Source organism: Lutzomyia longipalpis, chromosome 1 (genome assembly GCF_024334085.1).
Source record: "Lutzomyia longipalpis isolate SR_M1_2022 chromosome 1, ASM2433408v1".
Taxonomy (NCBI): Eukaryota; Metazoa; Arthropoda; class Insecta; order Diptera; family Psychodidae; genus Lutzomyia; species Lutzomyia longipalpis.
Window position 1 is genome coordinate 23,565,594 of NC_074707.1, and position 19,164 is coordinate 23,584,757.

General features: G+C 35.7%; 4 protein-coding genes across 5 annotated transcripts; 1 reads left to right on the forward strand and 3 right to left on the reverse strand.

The window, feature by feature from the left end:
• Positions 1 to 15: 15 nt before the first annotated feature.
• LOC129797314 (ero1-like protein) lies at positions 16 to 3,299 on the reverse strand. The gene is made up of 6 exons (XM_055839735.1): positions 2,916 to 3,299; positions 2,578 to 2,835; positions 2,228 to 2,508; positions 768 to 1,338; positions 561 to 700; positions 16 to 496 (listed from the first exon to the last, which is right to left on the reverse strand). The coding sequence occupies exons 1-6, from the start codon at positions 3,027 to 3,029 to the stop codon at positions 445 to 447; spliced, it is 1,416 nt and encodes a 471-aa protein (XP_055695710.1). The 5' UTR covers positions 3,030 to 3,299; the 3' UTR covers positions 16 to 444.
• A 239-nt stretch (positions 3,300 to 3,538) lies between these two features.
• Positions 3,539 to 4,834, forward strand: LOC129797319 (V-type proton ATPase subunit D 1). The gene is made up of 2 exons (XM_055839744.1): positions 3,539 to 3,783; positions 3,907 to 4,834. Exons 1-2 carry the CDS (start codon positions 3,743 to 3,745, stop codon positions 4,604 to 4,606), a joined length of 741 nt encoding a protein of 246 aa, XP_055695719.1. The 5' UTR covers positions 3,539 to 3,742; the 3' UTR covers positions 4,607 to 4,834.
• A 203-nt stretch (positions 4,835 to 5,037) lies between these two features.
• On the reverse strand, positions 5,038 to 10,174 carry LOC129797320 (arylalkylamine N-acetyltransferase 1). 2 transcript variants are annotated; one of them, XM_055839745.1, is made up of 5 exons: positions 9,832 to 10,174; positions 8,463 to 8,550; positions 8,099 to 8,383; positions 7,829 to 8,025; positions 5,038 to 5,721 (listed from the first exon to the last, which is right to left on the reverse strand). In XM_055839745.1, coding segments are annotated over exons 1-5 (813 nt in total). In that variant the 5' UTR covers positions 9,834 to 10,174; the 3' UTR covers positions 5,038 to 5,480. The 2 variants fall into 2 exon arrangements, with proteins under 2 accessions (XP_055695720.1, XP_055695721.1); XM_055839746.1 differs by lacking the exon at positions 8,463 to 8,550 and having other exon boundaries at positions 5,233 to 5,721.
• A 1,448-nt stretch (positions 10,175 to 11,622) lies between these two features.
• LOC129797321 (tubulin-specific chaperone cofactor E-like protein) lies at positions 11,623 to 18,555 on the reverse strand. Its single transcript, XM_055839748.1, has 6 exons — positions 18,032 to 18,555; positions 15,359 to 15,610; positions 14,384 to 15,142; positions 12,661 to 12,760; positions 12,265 to 12,581; positions 11,623 to 12,187 (listed from the first exon to the last, which is right to left on the reverse strand). The coding sequence occupies exons 2-6, from the start codon at positions 15,475 to 15,477 to the stop codon at positions 11,998 to 12,000; spliced, it is 1,485 nt and encodes a 494-aa protein (XP_055695723.1). The 5' UTR covers positions 15,478 to 15,610; positions 18,032 to 18,555; the 3' UTR covers positions 11,623 to 11,997.
• Between the last annotated feature and the right edge of the window lie 609 nt (positions 18,556 to 19,164).

Genomic DNA, 19,164 nt, shown 5'->3' on the forward strand with positions numbered 1-19,164 from the left:
CAAACACAGAAAGGATATATGGAGATGTGTTTTCTGTTTAATTCACAATCATGTGTTTGGTTTGAAAATGTGCCACCTATATGTACTAAGAGTACCTACAATTCTTTTTTTTCGTTAAAAAGTAAAACAACTCTACAGGTATTTACAAAAGATTGCATCTTTCTAAAATAAATATAAACTATTTTGTCACTGAAATGCACAAAAAATTACTAGAAAAGGGTTTTTTTTTGTATATAATATATCATGTACAGAGTTATCAATTGATATTTTGTTTTTTTTTTCTTCTTGTAAGTATATAATCCTCCTTTCACTTCATCTGACTTTTTTACCACAGATAATTTACTTATCAATTTCACCTATATGACTCACAAAAACATTTTTGGTTTCTGTCCCTTCCGCCTCATGTGAAAAATGTCTCTAAACTCCTTGGCCGTTCCGGCACTATCATCTCATTAATTTGCGAAAATGTTCCAATCGATTGATACTCGTTGATAATCTTCGAAGGAAATAACAATTAGCAATTTCCTGCCTATTATAAAGTTATAGATAAAATGCCTTACCTGCCGAATGCATTGAAGAGTGATACAATTTCAGTCCGTTTGAGTTTCAATTTTTCACTTTTATCGTCACTGGCCAAGGATGTGGCATTATCAAATTTCCCCGAGAAGAGAATCTTAAGAGCGGTTCCTAATCCTTGAACCTGAAAAAAAATGTCGAAAATTGAATAAAATCGCCATGACAATATAATTGAGCAATTTAACACAAACCTGAAGCTTCCCCCATAATCGGCATTTATCACATCCCACGCAATCCATAATCTTGGAAATATTTCTGAATTTTTCTCGGAAATCATGCTTCAGCTTCAGCGATCCAACACCGCCTGAGAACATTGTTGTCTCATTGAAGTGACTAGGGAAGGTGTTGATGACAGACAGGAAATCCTGGATGGCATTCCTCAGTTCCTCATCTTGTTGCGCCTGACCCGTAAAGTAGGTTTCATTGCGTAGGTAGGGTGCAGCCTTTGCCAATGCTCGCAGTTCGACAACGTACACAAAATAGAGATTCTTGAGCCAGTGGGGACCTTCATTGGCTGTCTCACTGGGACTAAAGCGCCTAATGAACTCCTCGACATTTGGACCCCAAACCCCACTGTCGGACATGAATCCCTTCTTTTCCGACAGGAGATAATTGGCACAGAGATGGATGTTTATCGATGAGTGAAGTCCGGAAATTAAACGATAGAAGACACGCTCCTCCATGCAGATACCACTGCCAGCCGAAAGCTCCGTATAGGGAATGTAGGGGATGAAGGATAAGCTGTGCTTGTGTTTCGATGACCTGAAAGTGACACCATTGATAAACTTTCACTCTTGACGGAGCAAAAGGGAGAATTATTGTGCCAAATTGATAAATTCACACTCAATCAATTAGTTTGACATCCCACCCCCTCCCTATTATTTTTTGCCCCTTCCCCACATTTAACGCATCATCGGGGAGCTCTGGGTGAGTGTTTCACCCACAAGATGAGTTCCTGGAATTTCTCCAATCATTCACATTAATTGCTGTGTCGCAAACATGCAAGAGAGTGACAATGTTGTCTAGCTGATGGGTTTCGTATGGTGTTTCCTTCCCCACGCGATGTCTTCAATACGGCTTACTTTCCACCTACTCATTACCAGGAGCGTATTTGGCGTAATGATAGTTTTTTTTATGGTATAGGGAGCACCAATTGCTTGACAAAGTAATTGGTTTGGTGTTCTTTAAGGCTGTTTTCTCAAAGAAAATTCATCTGAGAAGAATATTTCATTTCCTTAATGAATTAATTTCGTAGTTCTGTTTAAGAAATAACCAAAAAAATGCTAATGCTGTAAATCACCATTAAGCTGACGATCGAGACCTTGGAGAAGCAAATCTTACGAAATAAAGTCGTAAATTATACAATCGCAAGATTTTATATATTGCGAAATTTCCCCAGCTGATAAAACAGAGTTTGCAAATTCTTATCAAATGGATTCTCGCAAATATTATTGTGATGCAAGATTCTGGGTGAATTTGTGAAAGTTATTGAGCACACAGAGTACGTCTCTGCTGTGAGAGAAAACTTTCATGGGCCAAAGTGTGACCCAGTTCCCCACTGGTACACGTTAACCAATTGAATTTATACACGTACATTTTAAATTGTCGCAAAAACAAGGGAGAAAGATAAGAAAATACCACGAGAACATACCCAAAACAATTCTCCAGGTAGATTGAGCGCCAAATTCTGTGTGCTGAATCACCTTTGTAGCCCGTATAGCGTTCTGGGTTGAGTGATAGATCCACATATTCGGCACCTTCCTGATGATCGTCTAAAATGCAGAAATTGTCCTGGGCCTCATCGTGATCTGCCCAAAGTTGGAAGCCCTGATGCGCTTTGTCACTTATGCTAGTATTTAGGTAGCTGAGTTCGGCATTCAGATCACTTCCGCAATCAACTATTGTGCCCCCTTCGTGGGCGTCTTTTGTGTACTGCAAAAAAGACCGAATACGTGGATAAATGAATTGTTAACTTGTAAGAAGAAGCAATATTAAGCTTACTTTAAAGGACGGAGACTCCAGGGAGAATCCCTTGATACCCTCAGGAACATCCCGTTCATCGCATGATTGAACACTACAGAATTTCATTGCACAGCGACTATCATCCGCCCAAAATGGGCAAGATTGCTTCAGGTTGGCCTTGTAGAAGCGAAAGTAGTCGCTGGCCAGAAGAGAATTCAGCCTCGGATAGATCTTCATGTTGTTGAAATGATCCACGGTGTCCACGTTGCAGGCGCAATCATCGATGGTTCCCTGCAGCTGTTGCAAAACACATCCGGGGGGTTAAAGAGAAATGAAAACATTGGAAAGTAGCTCCCGCGGAAGGGGCGGTGACCCACCTGGCAGAAGCACAATTTGTCGTCATTCCCATTGCTCTGGGAGTAGAAATACCCAAATGTCGTCGACCAGAGACAAACAAACACTGCACTTTTCAGCAAGAATGGCATTGACATTGTACGAATTGTGCAATTTTAATTATTTAATTTTCCCAGAAAGAAACCTCCAGTTGTCAATTTCACAATTCTCACAAAAATTGAAACAATTTGGAGGGTTCAAGAAGCACCACCACTGCCTCCAAGTCTCCTGATTGCATTATGCCAGAGAGTTGATTTTAATTAAATTCGCAAGATCACGGAAATCTTAATGATTTTTTTTTATCAAAACTAAATTATTTTTAAATCGTGTCAAAAATTTCCCGCTGTGGCGCTGTTGGTTGTAGAGAAAGTGAGATGGAGGCATTTTTTCGCGTGCCATCTCACCTCGATTCTCTCACTTGCACGTCACTATTAGTGGTCTCGCTCTCACGTAAAGTTTTTCGCAATTTTCTTATATTTTCCATCGAATTTTCTGGGAAAATTGTGTTGAAAGTGTTTCAGGAGTTTTAAACATGTGTTTTATGCCCAAAAATTTGGAAGAAAAACAATGAAATCATGAATTTGTGGTAAAGCAAACAAAAGTTCAAATAAATAAAGAGCTTTTTGCGCCTTTTGTAGAACAGTTTAGCACAGTTGCCCCATAGTGTTCCTCAGAATCACATTGGATTGTCCCTTGCCATGTCCATGGAAATGTCTATTATAATGAGACACTTTTTTATGGGGCAGAACATCACAAGTCAGCTGACTTTTCTGGTAAATTTTGGTGTCTTGTGAGAAATTTTCCATTAAAAATGTCCGGAAAGGATCGTCTACCAATCTTCCCCTCCCGAGGGTAAGTTATCCAAACATCCTGGAAAAGATTGCCACATAAATCCAGTGATGAAAGAGAATTTTTCATGAAAGTGGAATTCGTATTGGAAAAGCAGGGTCATGTGAGGGATTTCAATATTTTCAGGGCTCAAATGATCATGAAGGGACGTCTGGCGGGCGCCCAGAAGGGTCATGGGCTGCTGAAGAAGAAGGCTGATGCCCTGCAGATGCGCTTCCGTCAGATTCTGGGCAAAATCATTGAGACCAAAACTCTTATGGGCGAGGTGATGAAGGAAGCTGCCTTCTCCCTGGCTGAGGCCAAGTTCGCCACAGGAGACTTCAATCAGGTGGTCCTGCAGAATGTCACCAAGGCACAGATTAAGATTCGCACAAAGAAGGATAATGTGGCTGGTGTGACTCTGCCTGTGTTTGAGTCCTACCAAGATGGGGCAGATACGTACGAGTTGGCTGGTCTTTCTCGTGGTGGTCATCAAATCAGCAAGCTCAAGAAGAACTACCAGAGCGCCGTAAAGCTACTCGTGGAGTTGGCGTCTCTCCAGACGGCTTTTGTGACGCTCGACGAGGTGATTAAAATCACCAATAGGCGTGTTAATGCCATTGAGCACGTGATCATTCCCCGTATTGAGCGCACCCTCGCCTACATCATCTCAGAGCTGGATGAGTTGGAGCGTGAGGAGTTCTATCGTCTGAAGAAGATTCAGGACAAGAAGAAGATTGCTAGAGCTAAGGCGGAAGCCGCCAAGGCCGAATTGCTGGCTAAAGGCATTGATGTGCGCGATCATGCCAATCTTCTCGATGAAGGAGACGATGATATACTCTTCTAAAAGGCATAAATTCAGCCATCGCTTCCTGGCAAATTCCATATTCGCGTTCTGATGTAAATTTTCCTTTTTTTTTTGTTTTTCCTCTGTAAATAACGGTGGACGTTCGCAGTATTCCAGGTGAGCTCTTTTCCGGCATACAGAAAAAAAATTATCTAGTTGCTGTCTCAAGAAAGATGTTTTGATGAAGTTAATGGAAAAAAATAATAAATGTTAGACTATTTAATGGTATCTTTATTGTTCATGATAAATTTCTCTGTATATGTATAACGTCAAATGAGCCAACATTTTGTGTAAAAATTGGACAAAATATCAAATTTTATTTTTTAAATTCAATAGAAAAATTGGTCGGCCAAAAGGTTCGTGATCTTCTTTTATAATCTTCTCTCCACTAATCTCCAAAGACATCGCTTTGGTTCAAAATTCTATGTATATTTTTTCTTTTAAATTTATTTACTTTATTTTTTGTAATGTGCAGAATGATAAGGATGTGAGCATTATCAAGTCAAGAACATTTTTTCTATGAAAATTTAACAGATTTAATGATAATTTCAAAGTTTATTTAATATTTTCTTTATCTTTTAAAAAGATATATTTTTTAATGAAAATTCAAAGAAACTATGCTGCTTTCTTTCTTTAATTGTTTTTAAGAAAAAAAGAAAAAATGATATTTCCGTAAAAATTAAATCTGAGATCATTCTGCACTCAACACGACATCAAAATATGTGAATATTCCCTTTTTCATTTTTTTAATAAATATTTTGATTTTTCAAAAAAAAAAAAGGAAAAATAGACTATAAAATCCTTTCAACAAATCACATTTATCTGACGACTGAAGCAGGATATTGAAGGCATAAAACTTTCACGATAAATCCCATTATTCGATCACTTTGTACATGATCTTGAGCTTATCGTGTGGGGGATCAACCATAAAATCGGGACTCCTTCCATTTTCCAAGCTGTAGCAATATTCGGATTTTGTGCTGTAGCCCAAGGTGCTGAAAGTCTTTTGAGAGAAGAGTCCTGTGGCATCAGTCTTCATAACTCTAAAGTCATTCTCCTTTGCCACTTCTTCACTCTTCTCAAGCAGCTTTTTTGCCAAACCCTGACCTCTGAATCTGAAATGAAATTGAATGTAAAAAAAACAAGACAAAATAATTCAACAATTCTTTTCTTTCTTTTAATTTTGCAATTAACATTTGATTGTCGTACAGAGATCAATTGATCGTATACTTCTGGAACAATTGTTTTGAATTTGGCAGAAAGTGATCAAAAATTGATCACCAATGCAACCGGGTGGTCTGATACTTCATTGTTGAAATAAGCGTTCTACGTAATAGGGACAATCATGCCTTATTATGTGTTTCAGAAATCATAGTCCAGATGGACCGTGGAGTATTACAGTCACATTCATGCGTGAATGGCTGTACTTTAAAATTCGCTTATTACGAACAAAGTTTTAACACGTTTAAAACCCTTGCTGCTGTATCCAACGAACAGCAATTACCTAACGATTGAAGTACTCATGACCACCTTTTTGCCAAAATATTCTTAGATTTAACTTTTATTTTTTTTATCCACTACATAAAATTCACGGAAAGGATTTGTATTTCAAAAAGTTAGAACATTCTAAATCCATTCAAAAAAAATTTCCTTATAAAGGAAATTAAAGATTTTTTCAAATCTATCATTGGAAACATTGGGGACGTATATGGAGATCAATTTGATCGTATACTTCTGGAGTAATTAATTTGATTGTGGTAGAAAGTGATCGAAAATTAATCCCCAATGCAATCGGGTGGTCTGATACTTCATCGTTGAGACGGAACACTGAAGCCCGTAAACATTACTTCAGGAACCAATAAGCTTTATAGGTATAGGTAGTAAAAATGCCTTAACATATACTTATAAAGTATTTCACTTGTTAAAATTGCACATCGTCACAAACGCATCCAATTTTAATTTCATGATAAAATCAACGACAAGCAATTACCTGACGGTTTGAAGTACTTACGACCACCTTTTTGCTAAAAATTCTTTAATTTTTTTCCACTCACCTACAATCTACGGAAAAGATTCCTTTTTCAAAAAGTTTAAACACTTAAAATCCATTACAAATTATTTTCTTTAGATAGGAAATTGAAGATTTTTTTTTAATTCATCATTGGAAAAACTGGGGTCGTATATCTTTATTAGCCATACTACAAAGGAGTGTATAGAGATTTTCAATTATATACAATATTTACACACAATAATTTAACAGTATAGATCAAAAATATTTGAAATATAGTAAATCAGATCAAAATTGGGATGGTATATATGGGGATCAATTTGATCGTATACTTCTGGACCAATTAATTTGATTGTAATAGAAAGTGATCAAAAATTGGTCACCAATGCAATCGGGTGGTCTGATACTTCATGGTTGAAACGGAACTCTGAAGCCCCGTCGTAATTAATGATACTTCAGAAATAAATTAGCGGTCAGCATAGTAGGGAAAATCATGCCTTATTATGTATATAAATGTGTATAGAGTCATACTTTCCGGGGATGACTGTATACATTAAATTCGCATACAATTCTAAATCACGAACAAGTTTTAACACGGTTAAAACTCTTACTGCGCAACCAACCAAATGGATTGCAATTACCGACGATTGAAGTACTTACGACCACCTTTTTGCTAAAATATTCTTAGATTCAACTATATTTTTTTATTAATTTTTATCCACTCACCTACAATGTACGGAAAGGATTCGTATTTCAAAAAGTTTTAATAATCCAAATCCATTCAAAAAGATTTTCCTTACAAAGGAGATTAAACAATTTTTTCAAATCTATCATTGGAAACATTGGGGTCATATGGATGGAGATCAATTTGATCGTATACTTCTGGAGCAATCAATTTGTTTGTTGTAGAAAGTGATCGAAAATTAATTCCCAATGCAATCGGGTGGTCTGATACTTCATCGTTGAGACGGAACACTGAAGCCCGTAAACATTACTTCAGGAACAAAAAAGCTTTATAGGTACTTAGGTATAAAATATGCCTTAAATTATGATACTTATAAAGTATTTCACTTGTTAAAATTTCACCTCGTCATAAGCGCATCCAATTTTAAGCTCATGATAAAATCAACGACAAGCAATTACCTGACGGTTTGAAGTACTTACGACCACCTTTTTGCTAAAAAATTCTTTAATTTTTTATTTATTCCACTCACCTACAATCTACGGAAAGGATTCGTATTTCAAAAAGTTTGAATACCCCAAACTCTTCAAAAAGATCCACTTTGAGATTTTCCTCATAAAGAAGCTTGAAGATTTTCTTAAATCTTTCATCCTTGGAGTCCTTGAGGTCGTCCAAAGCTTTTTTCACTTCACCACGCCTCAGGATACCGTTTAGTGCCACACCAGCAATCTAGAGAATGCCGAAATAGGTGTGAGGAAATCATCTCAAATTTCCTTTCCACAACCCACATTCCCTCTCTCACCTCGCCACTTTCCGCAATTGCCATAACACTGAGACCATCACGAATTGTCTTCTCACTGTGGCGCTCTAGTTCGTGATGCCCCTCACCCGGGCGACACAGCTTCACGGCTCTATTGAGTGGCTCATCAGTGAAGAAGGTATCACGTAGATGCGTAATTATTTCACCCAATCGCTCGGTATTTGGGGGGATCTGCTTAAATTGCATTCCTCCCGACCCACCCTGAATGTTATCCATGCAGAGCCTCCGATTAGGAGACAAACGGCTGTCGCACGAAGGAAAACTTGTCTGCAAAAGAATTGGTGAGTTTTTCCAAAACAGGAAAATAAAAAAAAATAATATTCTATTACTTAAAATAATTACGAACCAGCAATGCTAAAGACCAATTTGAATTTTGTGGGAAAACTTTAAAAATTGATCTACGGAAAAGCTCCCTTTGAAATTGAAAAATTCCCCTAAAAAATGAGAATAAAAATGTTTTTTTTTCCTTATTTATTATCAAAATTTTACTTATTTTTTAATTAAAATAGACAAAAACATTTCATCTTTAAAATTATAGAAATTTTAAGACCATCAAGAGGTTATAATCACCCACTGAAGGTCATTTTCAATTTAATTAAAAAACAGAAAATATCCTGAAAGGTTGAATTACGTTACACATAGCTGTTGGAAAATCTTCTAAAAGTTTATAATCTTTTTTCTTTTGACAAAAATAGTTTTCTATTTAAAAACTTTTTAAAGAACAAATTATAATCAAGTGCAAAAAGTCTAATTTAAGCCCTATTCAAGAGAATTATCTTTAAGAAAAATTCCTTGCAATACGAATAAAATTATGCAGTTGGAAAAATGTCATCAAGAAGAAACTGCAACATATGTACATACATTCTCTCTATAAGATGCATTTTTCATTGCTATTCAATTGACCACTTAAATTCAATTGTGAAATGCACAATTTTATCATCTTCTTCTATATGCATCTTTGCGGAGCTTTCTAAAGGAAGGATTTAAGAAAATCTCTCGAGCAATTTTCATAAAAAAGGAGAAAATGGAGAAAATTGATCTTGACCTTGATCTGTGTGCCGGGAATGTGAAAGATGGCTCAGCAAAATGGATTACAAATATCTAGCTGATGCCACAGAAGCTTGGCGGGTTTTTATATGTATATCTATATGTAGCATATCGGAGCTTTCGGAAGTTCGTACTTTGGAGCGAGAGTCTCCAGACCAGAGCTCAGACTGTGAAGTCTTCATAGCAGTGTTATATGCTCAAGTACTGGAAAAGGATAAATTTCGGCGGGTGGGGATGGTAGAAGGAGGGAAAATAAATTAATCGTCCTTCTTCCTTCGTCAGATTTGAAATTCATGATGCCCATTCATCACAAATGTGCCCCATTTTCGTGTGGGGAAAGATGAAAAATGCCCTCGAGTTGCTTTTGTGTGCCATTAATTCCATTAAATTCATATCCTTCGTGGCTCGAGATCTCCTGCCACGAAGAAGTATTTGTGGTGTATGATTGTGACGGGTTAGAAGCAATTAAATTTCTCTTTAATATCGCGCTCATGAGGGGGTGAAAAATTCAGCACAACAGGAATTTTAATTTATATGTCTTTTGCACACACATGAGAAATATGCAATTTACTTTTTGCACGAGATTTTACCGTTCTGTTTTCATAAATATATATAATTTACATATATTTCCATATCAGACATATATCACAAAATCAATAATCACTTACATTTTTGGGCTGAATTTAAACGCGATTAATTGGGAGTGAGAATTCGGGAGCTTTTGGGAATCCTTTGCACTTTATTTATTTTTATTGAAAATATAAATGGGAATTATTTTGTGTAATATATTGTTACACTACTGCTAGATAAAGGCTTTGGGGGTATTGTCTGAATTACAGAGAGATTTTCTTTTAGAGATTGGAAAATTCACAGAGACAATGAGGTTCAAAAAAGGACACGAGTGCGTTAGAGAAGTGCTTACAACCAACTGAGGATGGAGTAGTAAAAAACGCCTGTAGCTAAACTCACACAGGGCGCATGTCCTTAAAGGACTCTCCATCCATGCCTCTTTGCTCGGCCAGTGTTCTTACATAAAGAACGTTATTCACTATACATACAGTAAGTCCCCCGCATGCAACCAAAATTGGGTTTTAAATTATTGTAGAGGATCATTAAAGGTTCAAAATAAGCGTGGTCATTTCCCGGAAAAGCGCTGGGAAACCTACGAATTTTCCGATTTTCTGTTTAACCTATGTTGATTTATTTCTCAATTTCTAGCAATTGTAGAATATTGCGATTGGTGTCAAATTAAAGCTATATTAATGCTTAATATTATATATTAAAACCATTTTCCAAAATGCACTAGAAGGTGAAAATTCGGAAAGATTTTCCGAACACGCATTTTTCTTTCGCCTCCCATTTCCACAATATTGCATGGGACCACCTGGAATATCGCTTATTTTGTAGCATTTTTAATCCCCTTTCATTTGGTATAGCACTTGGTGGGGAAATCCACTGGGAAAACTCGCTACAGAATGATTTTCCAAAGTTAAGCACGTTTTCGCGTTGGAAGAAAAGAGATAAACGATTTCTCCTCTTTGATGTTTCTAGAATGTTCCCCTAGAAAAAAATTGTCCATCTCTTTTTCTCCAATGCGAAAACGTGCTTAATTTTGGAAAATCATTCTGTAGCGAGTTTTCCCAGTGGATTTCCCCACCAAGTGCTATACCAAATGAAAGGGGATTAAAAATGCTACAAAATAAGCGATATTCCAGGTGGTCCCATGCAATATTGTGGAAATGGGAGGCGAAAGAAAAATGCGTGTTCGGAAAATCTTTCCGAATTTTCACCTTCTAGTGCATTTTGGAAAATGGTTTTAATATAAAATATTAAGCATTAATATAGCTTTAATTTGACACCAATCGCAATATTCTACAATTGCTAGAAATTGAGAAATAAATCAACATAGGTTAAACAGAAAATCGGAAAATTCGTAGGTTTCCCAGCGCTTTTCCGGGAAATGACCACGCTTATTTTGAACCTTTAATGATCCCCTACAATAATTTAAAACCCAATTTTGGTTACATGCGGGGGACTTACTGTATGTATAGTGAATAACGTTCTTTCTATTGAGAGAACGATGAATGTGTTAAAGTATGAAAAAGCCATTTTGGTCGTCTACAGATTTTTCCCAGGGAATCTCCTCTCTTGGGAGGCACCGACATGGAAAATTGAGTCCTGGGTATCCTTCCCCCATATAATGTACTTACAGGCACTTCCATGGGGAATTCAATTATATCTTGGGAATGCTACCAAGTAGCAACAGAGAGCACCTTATGAGGGAAAAATATAACCACACACTGTGAGAGAATTTCCAAGAGAATCTGACCCAATTACTTTCTTCTGTCTCGTCCACTACTCGTGTTTGTCCTTTTGTCCTCACGCCTCGCATTTCCGCCAGTATATTTGGAACTCAATTCCCGCATACTTTAGGAAAAACACAAAAACTCCACACAATATTCTTTTCATATTTAATTTTATTTATTTCACATCCACGCAAATTCCTTGTATTTCTCCTGGAAAATTCTTATGCTATTTTCTCTCGATTCTATATTATAGTAAAATTAGTAAATTGATATTCAGTGTAATTAAATAAAACATTTTTTTTAAGTTAATAAATCATATCGCTTTTCATGCGATCGAAGACATTTCGCCAATCTATTCCACATTTTGCGCGTCTTTCGCATCCATTTTTGATATGCCCACCACCGCAATACAAAATACGCACAAATTATCACATTTTGACGATTTATTTATTTTTTTGTTAATCCAGGAAGTGAGAGTCAAAGTCTCTCAGCAAATCACGTGTGCATGCCTCAATGAGATCCTCTACTCTAGTGCTTTCGATCAATGATTATCTCATCACCCGAACGTATATTGTAGCTGTAGAGCTGCTTATGAGGGTATTTCATCTCCTCTGGTCCCTGAAGATCACGCAGCTCTTGATCCACGTAGTATAGGCGCATCTTAGCCGCTGGAATGCTCACAAGGCGCTCCAGGCGCGTCTTTAGGTCAAAAACAGTCCTACAAGATAATACAAAAAAAATATTTTTGATGATTTTAAAATTATTTTAAGCTTCGAAAAAAAAGAAATTATCAACCTGTAGACGTCGACACTCCTAACTTCGCTTGTATCTCCGTACGTGAATGTGACCTTCACTCGTTTTTCAGGTCTCAAGTCAATATTCACGAGAGGATCCAATTTTCCATGGATGGAAATCAGTTCTGCGTATCTCTCGGGACGATCACTTTCGGGTTTATCCATGTAGTATCGTATAAAGGCCCTTTCGGCATCTTCACGCTCCTCTGCCCCTACAACCCCACCACCATTGAGGGTCTGGACTTTGGGCAGGCGAGCAATTAGCAACTGTCTCCGTTCATGCTCCGTTGAATCACATTTATCCCACAATGGCCAATTCTGAAAGGAAAATGCGAAATTATTACAAAGTTTATTGCAAAATATTAATTAAAAAAATAAATAAAATTAGGTAACTCACCTGAACCCGGAGGTTCTTAAGCTTTGGGAAACGTGCCAGTCTGTCAATGTCATCCCATGTTTGAATATCGGAATTGCTCAAATTGAGAAATGTTAGATTTCTGTAAAAGAAATAAAAAAAATATTTAATAAAATTAAAAATAAGTTATGATTCCATCATGCAATCTTTTTATTTGTCATCAAAATCATAAATTTAATTATTAGGTTATTATAATTATTTTATAGGTACGATTTCTTATAAATGATCAAAACAAGTAAGAAAAATAAACTTTGAAAGTTATCAACCTCTTGTCTCAATCAATAAAAGCGATTTTTATGATAGGAAGAAGCAATCAAAACTTTCATATCTCTCATGCAACCTCGAAAAAAAAATGACTAAGACAAATTATACTAAACACTACAAGTTGTACAAAAGAAAAAAAATGAAATATTCTTCTTTTTGCACGATCTGGCCGCTCTTCGTACAAGTTTTCAAGCAAAAAATAAGCAGAACATAACGTGTGGTATAAATTGTGCAATTCGTCAATGAAATTTTGTATTTTATTTCTCAACGGAAAATTTCACTTTCAGACCAAAGTTTCTGCGTGAAATCGACCATTTCAGTTTTAGATAAATAAAATTTAAGCTTCTTTACACATTGTAACATTTTTCTTTTATATACAACAAAAGTGCATAAAGAACTCTTAAATTTATTGTTCCATCAACTGGGATGATTCAGTGTGTTGCAAAAAAAAAGAGAACCAATCAATGCATCGAGAACAAAGAAGAGAACAAAATCAAATGCAAATTAATCAGTGGAGCACGAAAGAATTAAAAGTTGCACAAATTTGTTCTTGAAAGTGGCTTTTATACGTGTGGGTAAAGTTGCAAGAGGAGGCCTCATTTGAAATGCATTATTGCGGGAACATTAAATTGGAAAAAGAACATTTGCGAAGATGACGTATTGGACTTTGATGTGGGGAGGAGAACTTGAAGGTTCTTTCTTCGCACTTCTAAATCCAAAAAGTGTATTCATCAAAAGAAAATCTATAATTAGTATGGATATTGAGAACACACGGGAAATTGGACTTCCTTCACAAACTTTCCCTTCATTGCTTATTTTCGTGCAATAAAAACAAGAGCTGAAATCAACACAAAAATTACATAAAGATTTATTGTTTTAAGATGATTTTTCCACATCATTTGTGATTTTCATTAATTCCAAATCGTGTTAAAAACATAATGAATATTTTATTCTTCCTTTCAATTTTACATTTATGCTTCAATTTTTTTCCATCATGACACATTTTTTTTATTTATTAATGAAAGCAATACACCTGTTAATTCTCAGTTCTCTTCGTAATGGAAAATTTCAAAACATTATTCCTTAATAATCACGAATTTATTTATTTATACTTATTTCCCAATGAAGCGTGCAAGAGCAAGATCACTGCGAGGAAGCAAAAGATTTCCTTTAAGGGAAGTCACGAGAACTTCTGAATTGAGTTTTTTTTTGAAAGCTTTGTGATCAACTTGGCAAGAACGCATCACACTTAAGATAGAATTTCCTTCAATTGGCAGCAAGTAAGATTGCACAATTGATATGCCAGAAAAAAAGAAATAAAGATAAATTTGATAGTCATAAATCAATGACCATCAAGGTCATCTAATGAGACATTTCATGCAGTGAAGGAGATAAAAATAAATTTGTAATAATTTATTGCAGATGATGATGAGAAACTTACTGGAAATGCGCGTGAGCTGGATCACTATTGTTGTCATTACCCTGCTGAGCACTAGTGGCAGTATTGGGGTACTCCAATGATTTTATAGGACAATCTGCGAGCACGAGAGACTCCAAATTAGGAAATACACGACCAAGTCGACAAATCTCAAGCCACTGCGTGACGGGATTTCCTGTAAAATGGAGCTTCCTGACACCCTCATGGGCATTTGTTTTCTTGTACATGGAGCATACGGAATCAGTCCGTACGGCTCCAGCTGTCAGTGGGTCTTTCTTGCTCTTTGATCCGCATGTGCACACTTGATTGGCCATTTCGTCCTCCTCCGTTGCTTCCTCATCCTCCTCGTCGTCATTGAGCTGTATACCCTCGAGTGACTCACTGAAGTCATCCTCAATTGTATCAATAAGCACCTGTTTATAGTCATTGAGGCTTAGATGTAACTCCTCAAGCATAGGGAGAAGATTCAACAAAGATTCCACATTTTCCCAGTCTAGACGCGTATTATTGAGTACGAGGCTCCTAAGACGTGTCATGGCGAATTCTCGGGGTGGTGCTACAGGACCACCCAGACGATTGAGACTGAGGTTTACGAATTCCACGCGAGGCATATTAGTTAGGATTCCAAAGACTTCACCCCATTGCTCCAATTTATTCTGAGCCAGATCCAACTCCTTCACAGTGCTGCATTTTTTGCGCAAAACCTCAGACTCACCAGCCTTATCGATGTTGCAGTCGTTTAGGACTAGAAGTTCTGGCACGCTGTAAAAAGAAGGATTGTTTTAATGATAAATTATGAAAAATAGTTTTTTATCATATTCTACAATAAAATAACTTTAGATAAAGATAGCAGCTTAAGAAATTGATTCATAAAAAAAATGTTGTCATATTGAACAAAAGCTTTTTATCTGCAATTTGTGCTGTCGCAACTGACTGATAATAAAAAAAATCCGTCAATTAGTAAAATATTGAACAAACCTCTTTCGCGGCGGCAGTTTTGGCACAAAAATTGAGACCAGGGACTCCTCATGTTGGGTCTGAATATCCAGGTTAGCCAGACCATATTTCTGCTCCAAAGCTTCCACAAGGGACGGCATTTTATTTAAGTTTCTATTGCAAATTTAGTGTTCCACACAAAGTTTTAAAAAATTAATCAGCTTTTATATTATCTCTCCCCGAAGGTGCTATCTCGTCTTCTGTCAAGCTTCTATGGGTCAATGAATTTGCACTCTAGAAATTTAGAAAAGAAAAATGCACCATGAGATTTTTGCAATTTAAAGAAAAAGAGACAAAAAAGTGAGAAAAAGGGAGGAAAACAATGAAATTTTTATTAATATTTATGGGTCTCCCTTTCACTTTTTGTTAAATCTCGCGATCTATGTATGACCAAGTTTCTGGTGGTTTCAAATTGTGTAATTGCACTTCAATTGAGCACAAGAGTTTCGATGACAAAAGACTCATTTTACAGGCGCTTTTATTAACCAATTATTGGCTATTTTTCATCTACCGACATGCTCTTTTATCCGCGTTGTTTATTTCAATTTTTTATGTGATTTGCTTCGATAAAACCATCGCGAAGATTATAGAGACGATCTATGAGTCATGTATTAAATTTATATTTTTGGTGTGGTGATCGTGTCAAATGTGATTGATTTTGGCGCGACAGGGGCAACGCTAACGCATCCATATTTTATTTATTTTTTGTTTAATCTAGCTGAATTTCCAAAATGTGCTTTATTTCAAATTTAAGCGAGCATTTTCGCCTTTTATTGAAATTTTTCTATTGCAAAATTTACAATATTGCCAACCACCTATATAGAAATAACAATGTAAATTGTGCGTTTTTCCTTGGCTCTTTGCCAATAAAACCGCTCACCACGGAGAACATTAAATTTTGCTTGATTTTTGTGCAAAAGAAGAAAAAAAAACACAAGAAACTAGAGATGGATTTGTTGGAGTCATTTTTTTTTAGAAGGTGGATCTTATGTAACATTTTGGTTTTTCCCTTTCTTAACTTTTAATCGTGCAGTTCATTTTGTCGCAGAAGTGACTGAATTTTAACTTTTAAAAAGCCAAACATTTCTTTCTCCCTGCCCTTTTGCCATTCGAAGGTGACATTTTCAAATGGAAGTTGCAATCGTTTTCGCGATTTATCCGTTCTTCGTGATCTTCATCATATCTTGGTATGCATGTAATTTGATTTTGTACATACATATTTCGTGTGTATTCTCAAATGCTCAAAGCATAGGGGAAGAGAGCCTTTATCCAACCATTATTTAGAGTGATTTTTTTTCAATGTGAAAAAATCATTTTTTTTTCTATTATTGCACAAAAATTTCCATCTATGATAAACTCTTTTAGCTGACTTTAATTTTTTTTTATTAATCTATACACAAATTTAATCAGATGAAAATGTGAAATAAAAAATATGTTATACTCGTTGCTTTTCGATGCTCTTCCGCTTACTGATTACGTAATCTCTTACATTTTTATACAAAATTTATAATAAAAAACTTTATAAGAAAAAAGAATGTAAAGTCAAGTGCAAAAAGGTCGATATTATGTTATCGTCTCCTATTTATTTTAAATTGTAATTTTTTTAAAATTCATATTTGTCGTAGAATTGGACGTGATAAATTGCAAAATATTGATTTTTGAATAAGAATTCATATCTCGATTGCTCAATCTCGTAGAATTATTTGTTTATTTAAAAAAAAAATTCGGAAAAATAAAAAAGCAAAACTTCTTTGAAAGTAATATTGAAGATGATTAATTTTCTAGATACTCAACAAATAATTCAGGGATAATTTTCTATGTATAAACTATCAAATAAAAAATCAATTTAATATCGATTTATTGATTAAACTATAAACTTTTATATTTTTTATAGAGCCATTACTTTATTATTTGTTGTGGCACCTAAAATCGATAGTCTCACAGTAACATGTATGTGTAAAATTTATACTATTGTGTATTCATTTGCAATATAATATCACAATATAGGACATAATGTAGATTTCACTTTTCATTGTTAAATGACCGTTCAATTTTAATCAAATTGTGTGTATTAAAAATAGTGGGTCAATATGTAGAACGAACTATGGCGAGGAATGGCAAATTAGCCGCAAATTATGAAATTTGCGTGAGTGCGCGCCAACGCGTCCTTCACATTCAATATGGAGAGCACTTTTTCTTGCTAAGGCATTTTTATCGTGTTTTCAGTAATATGTTTTGTTTAGTTTAAAATTTTTATGTGATATCTACATGGGTTTTTTATGTTCTGCCATACTTATCATCACGATCGTATATGTGTACGTAATCCACCAGCTGATTTTGAGCTCTTTGTTCGAGCGGTGTGTCTGTTTTTTGTCGTTAAATCAAAAAGTAAAGCGCAATTTTAAGATCTCTTTGGTGTCTTTCGCACTACATCTGCGGGACATCGAGGAGAGCGTACACCCACAATGTCTGGGCAATATGTAAGTAAAATCGATTCATTCTGTTTCCTTCTCATTCATTCTAAAGGCATTTTACAAAACAGCTCTTAGTGCACGATTGAGGTGAAAGACCCCAAAATGCTTCTCACGAGTTTCATCCCTTTCACCCCTTACCCCTTCATGAAATCATCATCTTTCGCATTATATTATTTTATACCTGCTCTCTCTCTAGAAGGCAGAAAGAAAGATTTCTGTGTATTTCCAATTCAATTCCTACAGATGCACTTCACACATTGAAATTTTCTCTTCAAACGCACTGATTTCACGTAGGAATCACTCTGTAATTCCATTCAAAAGCACTATTTGTTTTCAATTCCACGGAAACTCTACTTAATCCACAGTAAAGCACAATTTAAGCATTGTTTTCATAAAACTATTTTTCTTTTCCTTAATTGATCTTCTTTATTTCGATGGTGATGTATTTTTCTAAGACCGAGAAATTGATGATTTTTGTCATCCAATATGGTCATTAAATGAGATCAGTTTAATCCACTGCTATACCCTTTTTCCGAACAAAAAGCACCTTTTTATCAAATCTGAAAGAGTTTTCTCTTCGTCCCACGCAAAAAGAGGGCACAAAGTGGTTAGCAGGAAATAAAGAATACAAAAAAAGAGAAGCCAATGGAAAAAGAGTCTCAATGCAAGAGCCACAAGTTTCACCTTTGAGAGTCACCGAGAGACTGATGTTGGAGGTGAAAAGTGCCAATTACGTGTTTCCCCACTACAGTCTTTCCCGTTTTATAAATTTCTCGGTTAAACTCTTCTTACGCATTAAAACTAATGGGTGAGAAGAGTGTAATGGAGAGACGATTAAGCGGGGAATGACTGTAGTTCATTTTGCTTTGTACGACGACGCGAAGGGGAGCGTGCGCGTGTGTGCAAAACCAAACGATGTCCATGGAATTTTACAATAAAATCCCAAAGATTATAGCATTTAATCATATGATTATTATGATTCAATATGTAGCCGCACTCTATGTGATCTTCTCAATTAATTTTTGCATAGTTTGCGTAAGAATAATGCTTTGTTCTTGCACATTTTTGCAGTTCAGCCAATTTAGGAAATCACTCAATGAGTAGGTTAACATTTGCTGTAAAGATTATTTTTAAACTCAGATTTTCAGGATTTATTTTCTAATTTCGCAAAGTCTGTCTTCAAAATTGTCTAGAAAAAATCAATTTTGAATTAATTTTGAAACTTCTAAAATTCCCTTTTTATTACGACTTTTGTGAAAATAAAGAACTTCTAACAATTTTCGTTCACTCAAAGTTGAGAGAAAAGATGATGGC

What these genes read in the sequence shown, in the direction of transcription:
- LOC129797320 (XM_055839745.1), bottom strand. An exon ending in ATTGGTCTTTAGCATTGCTG is followed by an intron (nt 8,384 to 8,462) that starts GTTCGTAATTAT and finishes ATTCTTTTGCAG; the next exon opens with ACAAGTTTTCCTTCGTGCGA. An exon ending in ATCCTTTCCGTAGATTGTAG is followed by an intron (nt 5,722 to 7,828) that starts GTGAGTGGAATA and finishes ATTTCATTTCAG; the next exon opens with ATTCAGAGGTCAGGGTTTGG.
- LOC129797319 (XM_055839744.1), top strand. Translation starts at nt 3,743, where the DNA reads ATGTCCGGAAAGGATCGTCTACCAATCTTCCCCTCCCGAGG. An exon ending in CCAATCTTCCCCTCCCGAGG is followed by an intron (nt 3,784 to 3,906) that starts GTAAGTTATCCA and finishes CAATATTTTCAG; the next exon opens with GGCTCAAATGATCATGAAGG.
- LOC129797314 (XM_055839735.1), bottom strand. Translation starts at nt 3,029, where the DNA reads ATGTCAATGCCATTCTTGCTGAAAAGTGCAGTGTTTGTTTGTCTCTGG. An exon ending in ACAAATTGTGCTTCTGCCAG is followed by an intron (nt 2,836 to 2,915) that starts GTGGGTCACCGC and finishes GTTTTGCAACAG; the next exon opens with CTGCAGGGAACCATCGATGA. An exon ending in CTCTTCAATGCATTCGGCAG is followed by an intron (nt 497 to 560) that starts GTAAGGCATTTT and finishes TTTCCTTCGAAG; the next exon opens with ATTATCAACGAGTATCAATC.
- LOC129797321 (XM_055839748.1), bottom strand. Translation starts at nt 15,477, where the DNA reads ATGCCGTCCCTTGTGGAAGCTTTGGAGCAGAAATATGGTCTGGCTAAC. An exon ending in CCAGCTCACGCGCATTTCCA is followed by an intron (nt 12,761 to 14,383) that starts GTAAGTTTCTCA and finishes TTTCTTTTACAG; the next exon opens with AAATCTAACATTTCTCAATT. An exon ending in TTAAGAACCTCCGGGTTCAG is followed by an intron (nt 12,582 to 12,660) that starts GTGAGTTACCTA and finishes TTTTCCTTTCAG; the next exon opens with AATTGGCCATTGTGGGATAA.